The sequence below is a fragment of the Calypte anna genome, chromosome 3, assembly GCF_003957555.1.
Source record: "Calypte anna isolate BGI_N300 chromosome 3, bCalAnn1_v1.p, whole genome shotgun sequence".
Taxonomy (NCBI): Eukaryota; Metazoa; Chordata; class Aves; order Apodiformes; family Trochilidae; genus Calypte; species Calypte anna.
In genome coordinates, this window is record NC_044246.1 from 9,487,447 (window position 1) to 9,503,688 (window position 16,242).

A 16,242-nucleotide genomic window follows, 5' to 3' on the forward strand; every position below is an offset into this window, starting at 1 on the left:
TGAGCTCCCTGGATGGTTTCCTCTGCGGTCCAAGGGATCACGTCTCTCCTCAGCAATGTCGGCCTCACTTAAGGCTCTCCCCACCCCGTGAAGGCTCACACAATCTCCCTGTCCCCGTAGTTTCAGCTCACTCGAATGTGTTTATGTCTCCTGCTCTTGTTGTAACTCCATCAGCGTTTAGTAACACGGCTCAGCCAGCCTGGGGCCCAGGCCACCAGACGGGGCAGGGCGACTCTCGAATTTATGGCGCAGGGATCTGGTTTTAAACGCGTACTCCGCACACCAGTGAGCAACAGAGCAATGTATCCACGACTTGTCTCGCTCTCCCCACGTTCAAATGGCGGAGGACACGCGTGACACGGCGCCGGGCTGCCTCTCACCAAGCGGAGTCCGGCGAGGGGGCTGGCCCTGGCTCACACTCTGAATGGCGTCAGGGCCTTGAGGACGCTGCCGACAGTGCCCGGGCAGGGCGGGAATGGGGGGGACGGGGGTAAGATGGGGTGAGGAGGGGGTAGGACGGGGCGAGGTTAGGACGGGGTGAGGGGGGGATATGGGATGGGGCGAGGGAGGGGGTGGGACGGGGTGACGGGGGGCTTAGGACCGGACTGAGGAGGGGGTAGGACGGGGTGAGATGGGATGGGGCGAGGGAGGGGGTGGGACGGGGTGACGGGGGGCTTAGGACCGGACTGAGGAGGGGGTAGGACGGGGTGAGATGGGATGGGGCGAGGGGGGGTGTGGGACGGAACGGGGGTAGGACGGGGTGAAGGGTGGGGTGGGACAAGGTGAAGGGGGGCAGAAAGGGGGGCAAGGGGGGTGTGGGACGGAGTGAGGGGGGAGAGTGGGACGGAGCGAGGGAGGGGTGGAACTGGGTGAGGGGGCGGGTAGGACAGAGTGTGTGGGGGGAAGATGGGGTTAAGGGGGTGTAGGACGGGGCGACGGGGGGCTAGGATCGGAGTGAGGAGGGGGTATGACGGGGTGAAGGGGGGTGTGGGACAGGGTGTGGGAGGGGCAGATAGGAGAGTGTGGGGCGGGGGTGAGGGGGGAGAGTGGGATGGGGTGAGGGGGGAGAGTGGGATGGGGTGAGGGAGGGGTAGGACGGGGTGATGGGGGGGCAGACAGGGGTAAAGTGTGTGTGTGTGTGGGGGGTAGGACAGGGTGAGGGGGGCAAATAGGGGGACAAGGGGGGTGTGGGGCGGGTGGGTAGGGCGGGGCGCCATGCGTCTGGCAGAGGCGCGCGCCTGCAGCGGTGGAGGAGGCGGGGAAGGAGAGGGAGGGGGAAGGGGCTGAAGCGCCGCGCGCGCTCCCCACCCGCCCCTGCGCGCGCACGGGTGCGCGCGTCCGTGTCGCTCCGTGACCCATTTCACCGAACAAAGGATTTCGGTGGAATCTCAGCCCTGGACCTAAAATGGCGCCGAGGCGCTCGCCCGCCCCCGCCCCAACCCCCTCCCCTCCCCTCCAGCCGGCACCATCGAGATGGGGCGGGCCGGGGCGGATAGAGCGGCCACTCCTCCTTGCCTTCTCTGCGCTGCAGTAGTCCCGCCTCGCTGGTGTAGCGGCGGGGCCGCTGTCGCGTCATGGCGGACGAGGGCGACAATGAGTCGAGGAAGGTAATGGAGGGGGTGTTTGGTGGGAGGGGGGCGCCAAGAGGTTCCCCCTTCACCGGAGCGTTGCTCACCCCGCACCCCCCGGCCCGGCGTGAGGCTGAGAGAGCCGTACCCGTAGGGTCCCGTTCCGGAGGCCCAGTGGTGGCGGGGCCGGGCCGGGCCGGCTCTTGTAATCCGCAGAGGCGCGGGAGGCCGGCGCTGTGCTCAGGCGCTCTGAGGCCTCAAGGTTTCGCCGCCCGCCCCTGAGAGGAGGAGAGTAATGAGGAGGAGGAGGACAATGGTGATGAGGAAGAGTAGCAGCAGCAGCAGCAACCTCTGTGGCTACGAAAGCCGAGAAACAGCCCAGGCTTGGGGACAGGAGAGGTGATAGCAGAGGAGCAGCTGAGAACCCCGCGGGTTTTGCTGCGGTGGAAATAGTGCGGGGACAACACAGGGACAGAGTTGGGAGCTGCTTAGGGCCGAAGAGGTGGATGGGGATCTCGTGTTTGTTTTTCCATTCCTCCTCTCCGAGGCTCTGTGAGTGAAACACCTAACACTGCCTTGACAGTTGAGCCTTTGTAATCCCGGTAATTAGCAGTAGTTAGAGTCATAACAAGTGATTTCAAGTTTAGCAACAGGTGAAACGCTATTTTAAAAGGATGCATCATGCAGCGTGGATGTAGCAGGGAAGCCTTCTTAGTCAACAGCAACATATCAAGTGACTTCTTCCATATGAGAGTGCCTGAAATTACTCACGTGGAGGTTAGACCAACATAGACCAACTCCTTGTCTCACTTCTACACAGGAATTATGTGGAAACAGCTGATGGCTGTCCATGGGGAACACAGATAACACTATTGATGGGGATTTCCATACTTGCATACAAATCCAGCTGTTGTCAGATGCTCTCCATCCCTATCGCTACAGTCAGAGGTGTTTCACTATGACCTGTCTTACAGTTGTCAGCCCTCCACAGATAGTTTACTGTGGTACTCCATCTTCAGAATCTGTTTTGTCCAAGTAGCATGGCTTTACAAAAAACACAAAACCATTAAAAAATAATCTCTCAGGATTCTGGTTGATCCAGTTGCAAACGTCAGGATTTAAACACAGTAAATGGAGTTCTCACACTATCCCCAGCAAAAGAGTTAATAGCAGAAAGATGAACAGATGTTACTCTGGTGCAGCCACCTTAATCCTGACCCATATTGTGAGGCCTTTTTGTATGTAGTTCATCACTCCTGCTTGTGGCGCCATCGTGCATTTGCAAAGATATTTGTGAGGTGGAAAATATGAGTTGGATTCAAATTAGAAGACTTGGATTATGCAAAAGCCAGTCTGGGCATCTCTGAAACAAGAAACCTACTTGTCAGTTCACAGTTGGGATTGTGAATGCCACACGGAATTACCATTTGAAAATTAAATAGCAAGCTTGGGTAGGTTAGAGATATGAGACTGAGTATGAATTAGTCTGAATAATTTTTACCAGGGTAAAAACTTACATGTTTTATATAGAAGCAATTTCTTTGCACGACTCCTACCTTTACATAGTTACTTAAAAGTAACTTAAAAGTTATTGGTTTATAAATGTTTTTATTTAGTGTTTCGTAAAAGGTCCTCTACTGCATGCCTATTCTTAAAGATTTTCTCCTTTTTTTTATGGGGGGGAGCAGTGTAAAGGAAAAAAATTTGTAGAAGATGATGTTGCCTAACTCAGTAGTTAACTCTTCTGGAACTGTTCTGATCCAGCTGTGCATATTAAGTTTTGCTCAGCTATAGCTCTGAAAGTAGGAAATTCTCAAATGTTTGGTCTTTTTTATTACTACTAAGATAACAAGTCATCTGTACAATGAAGTTGGCTTCATAGGCTTCTACAAAGTGATGTTTTAAATTTATGCTTTGGTTTGTTGTTTTTTTCTTCTTACAGTCCTTTAAGCTCCTAGGATTTCTTGATGTTAAAAGTGTCCCATGTGCACGAGAATCAGTGCTCTATGGCTCCGTGGGATCTTTAGTTGTGGGCCTTGGACATTTTTTAGCAACTAGTAAGTACTTATTCCTTCTGGATTTTATGTATTTATTGGCAAGGAATGATTAATTCCTATCTGATACTGGGTTTCATTAATAGTGGGAAGTCATCCAAGGTTTTTTCTCTAATTTTTTTTTTCCCCTTTCAGGTAGAGTTAGAAGATCTTGTGACTTTGCAGTTGGGGGCTTTATTTGCACAATGTTAGGATACTGGTATGTAAAACACTTCTTGGATTTTGACAGACATACGTTGGCTGCTTTGTACAACATGATCCCTGTGTGACCTTTCACACTGTTTTTGAAACTGCATTAAAAATGTGCCTAGCAAATTATTTCATCCTTCTCCCTGAAACATTTATTTTTTAAAGAAAAATAGCTCAATACCTTTGAATTTTTTTTAAACTTCGTATTGTTTCTTGAATTCTAAGAGATCAGACCACTCAGTTGTTTCTTTCTTAATTCTTTCTTTTTTCCTTCACATATGTCATCCAAATTACAAAGTTACAAGATCCAAATTACAGAAGTTAGCATTTTCCATTGGACTTGTGTATCCCCCTCCTCAGTTGCTACATAATGTTTGCCTTAAAGAAATAGCATTTACTCTAGTATTTTCATCATGCATCATTTCATAATGAATTCTACCAGCATTGTTGTATGTGTTTTCAACTTTTCAGCTGGCTGAAAAACTGATTTGAAACTTCCACACATTTAAAGCAGGGAATTGTGTTTTCTTTTCATTCCCTCCTCTAGGTTTTACTGCAGGTACAATTTAGCCCAACAGAGGATCCGACAAAGAATGATTAGAGAAGGAATGAAAAACAAACTTTTATTTGAAGGCAGTTCTCTTGACCCAGAAAGAAAACAAACTGGCAATGAATGAAGCAATTTATAGCCCACTGCAGAGGAATCTGGTCTAATTTAGCTGTGGGAGAAGGTGGTCCAAAAGTGGCAGTCTTCCCTGTAAATGTGTGAGGTGCCTAAAACTGATAAATCATGCTGGTTTTCATAGCACATCTGAGCAAGAAATTCATAGTGAATCTGTTTAATTAAGTCACTATACAAGCCTGTGTTTGTTTCATCTATGTATGTATGTGACTGTGTACACAGTTAGGAATGCCCTGTTAAACATCTGGGAACTGAAACTCAGTGGATTAATGACAAATTGGGACTGCTTTAACTTCCATTATAAACAGAATGGTTTGTTTCAGCAAAGTTTTAATTACATCTCATTTAAATACAGGAAAATATTTTCATCTGCTGTGCTCTCAGTAAATGTATCCTTTATTACTACTGTTAATTGTGTTTGTAAAACAGGTATATGTAAACAGTGGGTGAAGGCTTTGCTTGTGCAAGGTGAATGGTGTCAATTGCCTTTGTAAGATTCCAGTCACAGAATAATTTCAGGTAATTTTTGTTGTGTCTGTGCGAAACAACAATAAAATCACACTTCAGATGCAGTCTAAGCTATGTAAGCAACTAACTTTTTTACTTGATTAAAACTCTTCCTCTCCTCTTGAAGACATTCTCTTACAATTGATGAAATATTAATTTACATTATTGGTAAGTAGCAATGGTCAGTAGTTTGTTTTTTTTTTTAAAGGCATGTTCTGTTTGCATATTTCAGTGTGTACGTTTTCATTTAAAAGAAAAAATGCTATATAATTTTAAGGAAACCACCTTATTTGGAAGTGCAGTTAGATCTAACTGCATCTTGGTGAAAATGTGAGTGATGACATAATACTCTTTTCTTGTTTCTCCTTGTGCCAGTGACACAATATATTTACTTTTTCACAGAAAGAGAGATCTTTTATAGGACTCTCAGTCAAAAAGTACTTACAGTATAAATCAGTCCTTTTCCTCCACCCTATGCTGAAAGAGCTTGTGATGTGTTGTTAACTTGAGTAGGTGTGGGGAGGTTTGGGAATCCAGATGTAAACAGCAGCATTGCTCTACTTATTTAATTGGGAAGAATGAATGAAAGCACTAATTAAACAGGCTCTTCACATTAAGATAATTAAATTTTTACCCTCTGTGGATTAGCTTCTTAAAAGAAGAAAACCTGTGTGCTCCGTTTCAAACTTTTTCCTCAATTCTTCCTATTTCTTCTTGAGGAAAGAATAAAGACAGAACTTAATAGAGATCATTCAGTCCAATACTTTTATCAAAAAAGTCTCCAGGAAGCTTGAACTAGTGCAAAGAAACACTTTCTGTCCTCACTGCAAAATACCAACTCAGAATGTTAACTGGTAGCTAACTCTAGCTCAGAAAAGAAAGGGGCAGGGAAGCTCCTTCCCTTTGGATGGGGTAGGAGATGTTGCCTCAAAAAGCCCCTGGAGCAGCAGTGGGAAACTGAGCAAGCCCCAAGCAAGGACTTAGCCAGCTCCTTTTTTAATACATGGTTGAGTTCTTTCCTATCTGACCTAAGAAAAGGAACTGCAAGCTTAGCAGGGGGTCTTCTCACTGTGAGGCCATAGTTCAGCTGGGGGAGTTAGGAGACAAAAGCATGCAGATGAAAATCTACTGTTTGACAAAGAGCAGTTGCAGAGAAAAAGGAGAATACTGTTTGTAATGGTAGGAAAGCAGTCAGCATCCTTCAAAAATCACAAGTACTCTGACTGCATTGAGAAAAAAGCAGAAGCATTATGATAGCTTAAATTTTTTAAAAATGGGGAAAGCTGCAACATAGATACTCTGGTGTTAATTGGTGTTGGTTTAAGCTACTGCATTTAAGGATATTAACTCAATAGCAGCTTAGTATTAGCAATTGTGACAGTAACTGAAATTTTGGATGTATCTACATTGCATAGATAACTGAACAAATACTTCTGCCCCACTGTGCAAAATGTAAAATGAGCATCCCAGATGTTGACAGAAAAATGGGGAAAGCAGCAATGTGCTTGCAGTTTGGCTGAACATTTGAGCTTTGTTATCCAGTAAAAGCTGAGGTGAATTGAGCTAACCAGAGCCTTTGCTGAAGGGGGAGGAGGGAGCTAAAGCCAGGAAGCTGTGAGCAGGACTCAGTTGTGAAAGTATTAGGTCTGCAGTAGCAGAGAAAGAATGCTCATGGTTACACATGAAGGGAAAAAAAATTCTGACACAGTTCCTCGAAGTGCTGGCTACAACTGCTGCTGTGCCAGCTATGGGAAGTGGATTGAAAGTGACTGATGGGTTAGAGACCACTGGAGAAAGGGTGAGGGACAGGACAAAACCAAAAAAATCTCAGAGCTGTTACTTGTCATAAATGAGAATACAATCACAAGAAAATAAAAATTCTAGTAACTTAATAGAAGTAATTGAAACATTTGAAAACAAATTCCTAGTTATTTTTTGAATCAGTGAGTCATAGCCCTGTTAATGCTGTTTTTTTAAATCCAAGTCATTGGTGACAACACTATGCATCTATGCTTTATTATCATACTTGATATCTTTAAGTTTTGCTGCTAATGACAAATATGATAGTTCTTACTTGAGGTACAAAATATTCCTCAAATTAAAAATTACTGGTTAGTTACTAGAAAGGAAGAGAAATAACAAATGTTGGATTTTCATCCCTCTGAACGAGCCCTAAAAAGGCAAGAATGAAGTATAGGAACTTTAAGCAGTAAAGTTGCTCGAATCCTGTTTATTTTACTGGCAGCTATGTTTCTTAGTGACTGACACACACACTTAGTTTTATCCCTGAAGTTAGTAAAACCCTCCCTGAAAACAATCTAAAACACCACGAAAAAACCACAGAAAGGTTCATAGTCCCCTTTGCTCCTCCATGCTGTACTCTCCCCACACCCCTGCTCTGGGGAGAGGTGTTTGTGAGTCCCTTTCCCATCTAGAGTGCACACTTGGCAGTGACCAGAGCACACCCTGCCAGGGCACATGTCCTCCAAGCCTTTTGGGAAGGAAAGTCACTGTCAAGGCAACAGGCAGAAATGGAACAATCTGAGTTTAATTGCCAGTTCCATTATTAGAGGTGCATGTGGTCAAATCACCTCTGCTCTTCAGTGCCTTTGACTAAAGCAAATGTAATGCTTCAGCTGTCCTCAGTTGCAACAGGCTCAAAACCCAGGATCTCTTTTTTTAATTGATAGTGGACGCAATTACAACTATCATTCCAAACTTGTCGTTCATGTCCTCACCCAAGCAGAGATTTTGGGGAGGTGTTGGCTGTTGCTACGTTTTGCAGGCTGCCAAGCTGTTCTGTGCAAGTCACCATGACCCCTCAAGTGCTGCAAAGCTCTTGCTAATGACTCCTGCCATTAGCAAATGTGGCTGCTGTTTTTCAAATCATTTGACCTAACTAAAGGTAGGATGATTTTTTAGGTGGCAGAGGAATAATGTTTGTTCCTTCTGGTGTAAGCAACCCAGGTAACAATGAAGTACTGTGTGAACTCAGTTGTAATGAGCTCCCAAGTGAAAGTTTTTCCTCAGCTAAGTGGACTAATTCCCACACTTCTTGTTCTCATATCCAGCCATTTGGTTCAAGAATTCAGTGGTTACCACTGAAAGTTGTTTGGTTTCATCCACTTAAAGTTTGAAACAATTACGTTGTTGCTGCCTTGAAAAGCTAATTGAAACAGGTTTTTCAGAATGTTAATATGATTAAAAGGCTGATCCTTTTAATATTTATTTTTTAAAATTGAAGAACCAGGAATAAATTAATGCCAGGGTGAAAATGAGATTTGGTTAGTGTGATTCAAAGCTTTGGAACATAGATCCTTCTTTTGCTTAAAGTGAAAACCTTACACAAAGCAAATATGGCTTCTGACCCTTCAAATGGAGGCAGGGGAGCAGATGAAGAAAAGGTAAGAGCCTTGGATGAGATGATTTGAGGAAGATGCAAAATTTTATTCATGGCTAGCAGCACTCTGAGTAAGACTGCTTGTAAGTTCCCCCATCTTCACAGGCTCTCTTTGTTTCTGCAGAGGCTCATGGTTTACCTGAGAGCCATTCAGCAGTGGGTCTGCCTGCTCCTACACGAATAGGTCACAACATCCTTGTGTCTGCTTGTTTGAAAAATTGAGAGCAGTTTTTTTTCTGGGGAAGATATTTTAATCCTGCCAGCTTCTGTCATCTGTCATGAGCAAGACTGCGTCAGAGTCCTCAGCTTCCCTGAGCATGCCAGGAGCCCACTGGCAGTACCAAAAATGTACTGTGGGAGCAGACAATTGCCACTGCAGGATTCTTTCTCTTCAGGCTGGCTTAGCTCCAGAAATACTCAGCCTGTATATTGTGGCAATCAGTTTAACACAACCAAAGATGATTCCTCTCTGCCTTCATGCTCTGGAGAGAAGGAAACACATTTTGCTTATTTTCAAGCTGTTTATTTTTTCAAGGACTGTTAAAAAGAGCAGCAGGTGCACCCTCAGCTAACATGGCTTCTCACCCTGAACAAGCAATCTTCATCTCTGCTCTTGATGGCAAATGGCTTGTAATAACTCTGGTGATGGAGATGTACTTGTATTCATGACATCTTGGTCTTCAAGGCTACATACACATGTGTAACAGGTTTTGGGAGTTCACCTAGAATCTTTACAACTCTGTCTGATTTTCATGCATTCTGTCATTCACATCAAAAGTTCTTGCCATTTCTACCTTTTCCAGGTGGTCAAAAAGATCTTTCTACACCACCTCATCACTTGCACACACTCTGCACAGATGATGCAGAAACAGGATGGGAGATGAACCCAGACCATTTACCAGTAGCTCCTTCTGAGTAAATTCATAGTCAGGGTGCCCACAATCCCAGCCAACAGAAGATACAGAGTATGCTGCTTAAGCGATTAAAGGGAAATAACATCCCCTTCCCTGTCAGAAAACATTCAGGCTCTGCCTGAGATAGTAGCAAGATGAAAAGCCAACAACTGATTTACTACTGGGCCAATAAACTGTCACAAACGGCTGTTCCAGGAGCTGTCTGCTCTCCTTCATAGAGCAAATACAGGGGAAAAAGTTTCCAACAGCCTGTTTCTCAAAATGCAGGGGATGATACTCTGTTTAGGCCTTCCAAAGTAATCTAGAACTGCCAGTGATTATCACATAACCTGCTTAAAGCTTTCATCTAGCATTTAAAACCCTTGAAGGTCGCCCTGAGGCAGCACTGGAAGGCTATGACAGGACTTGTTTGACTTGGTTTCTTAGTTCCAGTATTATCCATGTGCCACATTCTTCAGTAACCACCTACTTAGAATCCCAGATGGATAAAAAGACCTCAGCCCTTTCTTCCTAAACCTCACAGAGTCCTCTTGAACCAGCACTGCTATGGGCTTCTTACCCCTGCTAGCAAGCACGATGGGCCTCTCCATTCCCCAAGCCAGTCACCAGTCATTTCTTCTCACCACTTTCTCTATCACCATTCATCTTTCTACTGGGGACACCATACCTGAGTCTGTACACGCTGTCACCCACAGGGGCACGCTCAAGAACATCTACAAGATGCATCTGGAGAGCATCTTAAGTGGGTCACAGTGGCCATCTGTCACATGGCCAGCAAGCTGCTCCCTCCAAATGTCATTCAGCTCAAGCAGAGCAAAGGATGACCCCGTGCACACACATGAACGTGGGCACGTGTGTGCAACCACACTCCCCAGACTTAAGGAATGGGGCCACACACCACAGCCCTGTGTTAAATATTCCTGGTATGGCAGCAACCCTGGCAAAATTCAGAAGAGTTCCATTACTGATACATCAGCAACACTGTCCATGTGCTGGTGACCACCAGTGGGATCCACACTAATTGGAACACTTAAGATACAGCCACCATTCAGGGAGGAACCCACACCCTCCCTGCCATCCCCCACCAACGTCTCAGTTGCTTTCAGCAGTGTCATTTTCACTGGTTCTGGAGGTAGAGCAGTATATTCATACTTGGTGGATAACACATCTTTCAGGGAAGCAAATATCTATAAAAGCAAGATCATTCCTGAAGACTTCTCTTCATTTTCTGCACTAGGATCTACCAGAAGAAGCTGTTTGAGTTTCTCATTTCCTTTCCATGGGTGTTTCCTTAAAGGAAAAAAATGAAATAAGACTGGCTGGCTGCCAAACTGTGGAGGCACATAAATATCCCAGGGCTGTGCCAATGCAGCTGCTGAAGCAGTAGCAGCAGCCTCCTCTAGAGAATGTCCAGGAGCTGCTGGGAATATTTTGGATTTTTGGAAGCTGGATTTTTTTTTTTCACTGCTAAGCAGCCTGCAGAGTTTCCTCAACATGGAGCAGGGTTGGGCTCAGCATGTTGCCCTGTGGTGGACCAGAGTGCTGGATCACAGCAATTCCTTCATCTTTTTTTTTTTTTTTTTTTTTTTTTTTTTGGGAAGGTGGAGAAAGCAAGCAGCTCCTACTGCAGCCATGGACAGAAGCCAGGCAATCAGCTTGAGCACTGGCAGCCAGTGTGGCACTTGGTGGCCCCTGCTCCATGCAGGAGATACTTCCCATTGTAAAAAAGGGCAGGCAAGTTCATACAAAAGCTCCAACTGAAGAAGAAACCAAATGTGCTTTGAAACATTTAAATATTACGTTGTCTGATCTGTAAGTACTGAAATAGTTCCCGTTGCACTACCAGATGTTTTCTCCAAGGTCTCTCAGATTGAGCAGGAAAGTTGCACAAAGTATTTAATTTGCACAATTAATTTACATCTGTTTCTCTTTGAGGGGCTTGGCTTACTATTTAACAAATTAATTGTCTTTTTAAAAGTTATTTTTATTATTACAGTGTAGCTGTGTGCGTAATGAGTGTACACCAGAGGCTAGGAAGCAGCTAGCTGAATAGCCACCCTCTGAAAAGGATAGAACTTGGAGAAGATGCCAAGTTGAATGTAAGCTATGAGAGTGTTCTCACTGCAAATAAGGCAAACCACAGCCTGGACTCCATCAGGAAGTATGTGGCCAACAAATCAAGGGATGCAGTTATCCAGCAGTATGTGACACTGCTGAGGCAGCACGTCCAACATTGGTGTCCAGCTTTGGGCCTCTTGGGCAACAAGGATGTCAAACAACTGTAGAGGCTCTTGTGAAGTGTTCAGGGAGCTCAAGCTCATGCCCTCTGGAATAGAGCAGTGGAAGGAGTTGGACTTAGTCTGAGGAGAAGTAGGCTGTGGGGTGACCTAATAACTGCCTAATATTATCTGAAAAACAATTACAAAGACAGAGCCAAACACCTCCTGATAGTTGCAGAGGATGCATCAGGGGCAATGACCACAAACTCTAGCTTAGGAGCTTCAGGTCAGGCAGCAGGACAAACTGTTTTACTTTGAGGGAATAGGTTGCCCAGAGAGGTCATGTAATTTCTACCCTTGCAGGTTTTCAGGCTTCAGCCAAACAAAGCCCTGGCTAACCCAAATCCTGCTGCAGGCAGGATAGATGGATAGCATCTCCAGAGGTCCTGGTGAACATTTCTGTGATTTTGTGACCTACTAACAGATGGAGAATCTGCAAACCCCAAGGCAGAAATAGCCCAGTGAGGCCACCCACACAATAAGGTCCTGGTTTGCTTTCAGAAATTCATTCCCTCCAATGCAGCACTCCCAGGCTGGGATGGAGGCCCCCTGGCACACCAGGTGCTACCAATAGCAGCAGGGAGCATGGTGCAGAGAAAATACACACAATATGAAAGTGCCAGGCTTTGGGTACAAGTTCTGCAGCTCCCAATGGTGCAGGTGGACTTGCCTCTGCCCAGCTCACCTATTATCTTCTCAGTGTGACATGAGCAAACCCCGTGTCATTTCTTTCAGAAAAAAATAATTACAGTACATCCCTCCAACGAGGCTTACTCATTTCCTCTCCCTCATGTCTTAACTACCTTCTTGCCACAAAGACAAAAGTCCTTTTATAATATAAAGGCTTATCTTATCTACTTGCTCAACAGCCCCACAAGGCTGAAAGTTCAGCAGAGCCCAAATGCTGTGCCTGAATAGGTTACACCTAGACTGAAAAAGAGACCTGAGCCTTTTGTGTGTCCCTCCCCTTGTAAACAATCACTGGTATTTTAAGCATGCATTTATGTCCAGGGAGCTCTTCAGTACTATTCTGGGCCTTTTTATTTTGTGACTTGCTTGTGCATCACAATTTCAGAACTCGTGCTCCATCAGTGCTCCTTGCCAAGCACAGAACTCTCTACATCTAAGGTAAACAAGTTACAACTTTGAGGAAGACCTCCAGTGCACAGTGTGGCAGAAGAATTAACGTAGGCTAACATGACATAAACAAAGGCCACACTTAGGCCAGAAAACACTTCCATTTTTATGCATTACATTAATTACCAGAGAAGTCCTCGTGAGAAGCCATCTGATCCTAGCTAAGGAAGAATAAACACTGAGAAAAACGAGTTCCCTTTTAGTCTCTTGTGTGCTAACCAAGCTAACCAAGTGTAAATTGCATCTGCCTTTGACTACAAAGTCGTAATTTTTTGAGCATGAAAAAGTCTGAGGGAAAAATGGGCTGAGCTGCTTTTCCCGTAGTTTTTATTTCAGTAATTTCTAGGACCAAAAGTACTCTGCAGATCAAAGATTATCTACTAAAGCAGAAAAGAAAATTTGCTCTCAAGTAACACTTGTGTGTCAAGTTACCCATAGGAGTAATTAGTATTTTTTTTGCATTTACCTTTGTTTTTTTCTTTTCATGTTGACAATGTGTTAAGCATTTCACATCTTTTTTTAAGCTGCAGCTGAGTTTACGTAGCAACTGATTCATTGCTGAATCTTCCTGCCACTCCCAGTACTGGCAGACATACAGACTAAGGCCAGAGCCACATCCAGATCAATTCCTGGCCAAGTCCCCGTTTCAGCCAATGCCCTGCAATAGCTCTGGAGAGGTCTCCTGCACTGGGGGCAGCTCATGCCTCACTCACCAGGAGAAAAGCTGCACAAAACTTATCATTAATGTGCTATTAAAATTAAGAGAGGCCTCCTTCCCCCCTCTGTGGGCTGGCTCTGCCTGGGACAGGGTGAACTGTGTGTGACACAGAGGTGCTGCTCTGATTTCACCGCAGTGGTTTGCTAACACCCAGTTACAAAGCTGCTGCTCTGAGCTTCCACTCCCCTCTCTGCACCTTCTTCTGACATCCTGGGGCTCTACCCCTCCTCCACATTGCTTCAAGCTGACAGCTCCAGCTACACCTAATCCTATTTTACTAGTTCACAACTACAGTATCTGCACACTTCTTTCTTTGGGGAGAGTCCAAGCCCTGGCAGTTAAACATCTGCAGAAGTATTAAGGTACCCCAAATATCTCAGTAACTCTGTTTGATTTCTTAAGGCTTAGTCTGAGGTTGCACTTCTAGAAAGCACTGGCCTAGTTTTCCAAAAAGGTCATGAACAAGGAAACCTCCAAATCCTAAAAGATTACTTTATCACCTATTTTTATTACAAACATTGCTTGAGTGTTATTATAAGAGATTACAAAAAAAAAAAAAGTACCTTACACCATATTTTTTATGCCAGTGGCACAGACTACAAATGGCATTGCAAGATGGCTCCTTTAATTCGTTCTGCTATCAGAAAATTGGGCAGAACTTCAAAAATGTCTTCAGTGATGAAGAATTATTCCACAGCAGCTATAAAAAGGAACTCTCATAAGGTGCCACATGCATTGAGCTCCTACATGCCCATTACAGCATTGAGTCCAGCATGCCACAAGGGCCAGCTCACAACAGCAGAGCTGAGGCACCTGGACAGGGCTCTCACAACAAAAAAGCCAAACTCCTGATGCCCCCTGGGTAAGAACCCTTTTGCTCTCAGAACACCCAGGACACAGTCCCTTGCCAATGCCCCTGTGTTCCAGGGAAGCACCTCCGCTGACACTGTGTGTATCCTAGCGACTGTTGCTAGCAAAGACAGAAACAACTGAGTATTTTTTTTAAAGTGGGAAGGAACTTCCTCCGGAGGCACCCAGTACAGCCCTCCCTTTGGTCTGCAGCAAAGCACCCGTGGCCTCATGGCACAGTGCTGGGTGGCTACAGCTTAAGATGAGATGTAAGCAGCTCCAGCAGTTGGGGTTGTAAGGAGATTACCACCACCAGCACCAGCACCAGCACCAAGCTACTGTTGCCAGGAGCTGCACAGATGCGTGCCATGCTCCTGTTGCTACCCAACCAGGGCCAAGCCTCTCCAGGTTTGTACTCCATAAGGAAAAAACCCTCTAATTGAATAAAGCAAACCCAGTATTTACTCTATTAGGCAAAGAAAACCCCAGACCCAACCAAACACAACCCCAGAACTGGTGTTATGTGTCACTAGCATCTGCACCACCACCACTAGCAGTGCAGCTGATGTTTCAAGTACTTTTCCTCCTGTGAACAAGTTCTAAAAGCTGCAATAAGGTACTCAACATGACAGATGGCTCAGTTCTCTTGCTGTGGCAACATACAGCTGTGCTTGCCTCAAATTTCTGTAGCTATCAGGTAAGTTCTCTAGTGCCTGTTTTTAACACAAAACTGCAAATGAGTTTTAACATTAATGATTTTCTAGGTGAGGGCTTTTTTATACAAGCCAGTGTCACACATGGTAAATAAACCCCTTCTCTAGCACTAACCAGAGCTCAGAGAAACTGAGGGTGCCTCTCCTTTGCAGGTCAACCCAGGCTGAAGGACACAAAGCCTCACCCAGCCGCTGGGGAAGTATCCAGCTTCAGTATCCCCCTTCTGCACTGCGAGTGCCTCAGCAGTGCCTATGCTGGAAGCTTTTCTGAATTCTGTACCTCCAAACACAGGTAACCCCTATATTGCTGAACCAGTGAAAAGAGCTTTTGCAATATGTAAGAATTTTAGTAGAACCAGGTACTACTCTTTCAAGTCTAAGATAGCTGAAGCCCTTCCTCTGATGTGCAGCTTCTTTTTAAAACACTATACAGTGAAGGTCTGAAAACAAAACATCCCAGACTTCTGAATTAAAATACAAGCTTTACAAGCACATGGTAAGTGTAGGCTCTTATATTTCAGTTTAAGACTATATTATTTCATAGAGTACCAAAATAAGCAAAGGATCAGCACTCCATACAAAGTGTTAGTTCCTGTGAGGAGGGTAGAAGGGAGATGGACTTTTTAATTACACTGAACTTTTTTTGCCATTCTAAAGAAAATTCCATTTCAGTGAAACACATTTGGGTTCATACTCCCCATATTTCAAGTTCATTAAATAGTGTTTCTTTAAAGACAATTTATTTTTTTCTCATTCAAAGTAAAGGGATGATTTAAAGCAATATTAACAAGGAGGTGGTGCTGTTAATGTTTAATGTCAATATGCAATGTCATCTGCTATAAAGGCTAGAAGAGCAACACAACGTGTATCTTTACTTTTGAAGACTATCAGAAATCAGCTAACATTTGAGAAAAGTTTCAAGCACTCTACACCAACTCTAGGTCTAGGCAGCTGCTGGTAAGCCTCTGCTAGTCTGTCTCTACCCTGCTGTGAGGAAACTCACCAGGCAAACCCCAACACCCTGATGCCACCAGCAGTGACATGTGTTTTCACATGTATACCACAAATCTGACTAATGACAGTTATGTTTCCCCTGTCTTATGGCATTAAAATGCAAGTAGGTTATTAGCTAACATTGCCACTACAATTTTACAAAAGCATAAATCTAACTAAACAGTGGTTAAAACAAACTGAAGCTGTCCAGGATTTGTTCTCTATAACCACCCTCCTGT

The 16,242-nt window shown here is 44.7% G+C and overlaps 1 protein-coding gene across 1 annotated transcript; it reads left to right on the forward strand.

The window, feature by feature from the left end:
- Window positions 1-1,278: 1,278 nt before the first annotated feature.
- Window positions 1,279-5,088, forward strand: LOC103528652 (cytochrome c oxidase assembly protein COX20, mitochondrial). Its single transcript, XM_030448688.1, has 4 exons — window positions 1,279-1,607; window positions 3,511-3,625; window positions 3,758-3,821; window positions 4,359-5,088. The coding sequence occupies exons 1-4, from the start codon at window positions 1,575-1,577 to the stop codon at window positions 4,486-4,488; spliced, it is 342 nt and encodes a 113-aa protein (XP_030304548.1). The 5' UTR covers window positions 1,279-1,574; the 3' UTR covers window positions 4,489-5,088.
- The last annotated feature ends 11,154 nt before the right edge of the window (window positions 5,089-16,242 follow it).

What these genes read in the sequence shown, in the direction of transcription:
- LOC103528652 (XM_030448688.1), top strand. Translation starts at nt 1,575, where the DNA reads ATGGCGGACGAGGGCGACAATGAGTCGAGGAAG. An exon ending in GCGACAATGAGTCGAGGAAG is followed by an intron (nt 1,608 to 3,510) that starts GTAATGGAGGGG and finishes TTCTTCTTACAG; the next exon opens with TCCTTTAAGCTCCTAGGATT. An exon ending in TGCACAATGTTAGGATACTG is followed by an intron (nt 3,822 to 4,358) that starts GTATGTAAAACA and finishes TCCCTCCTCTAG; the next exon opens with GTTTTACTGCAGGTACAATT.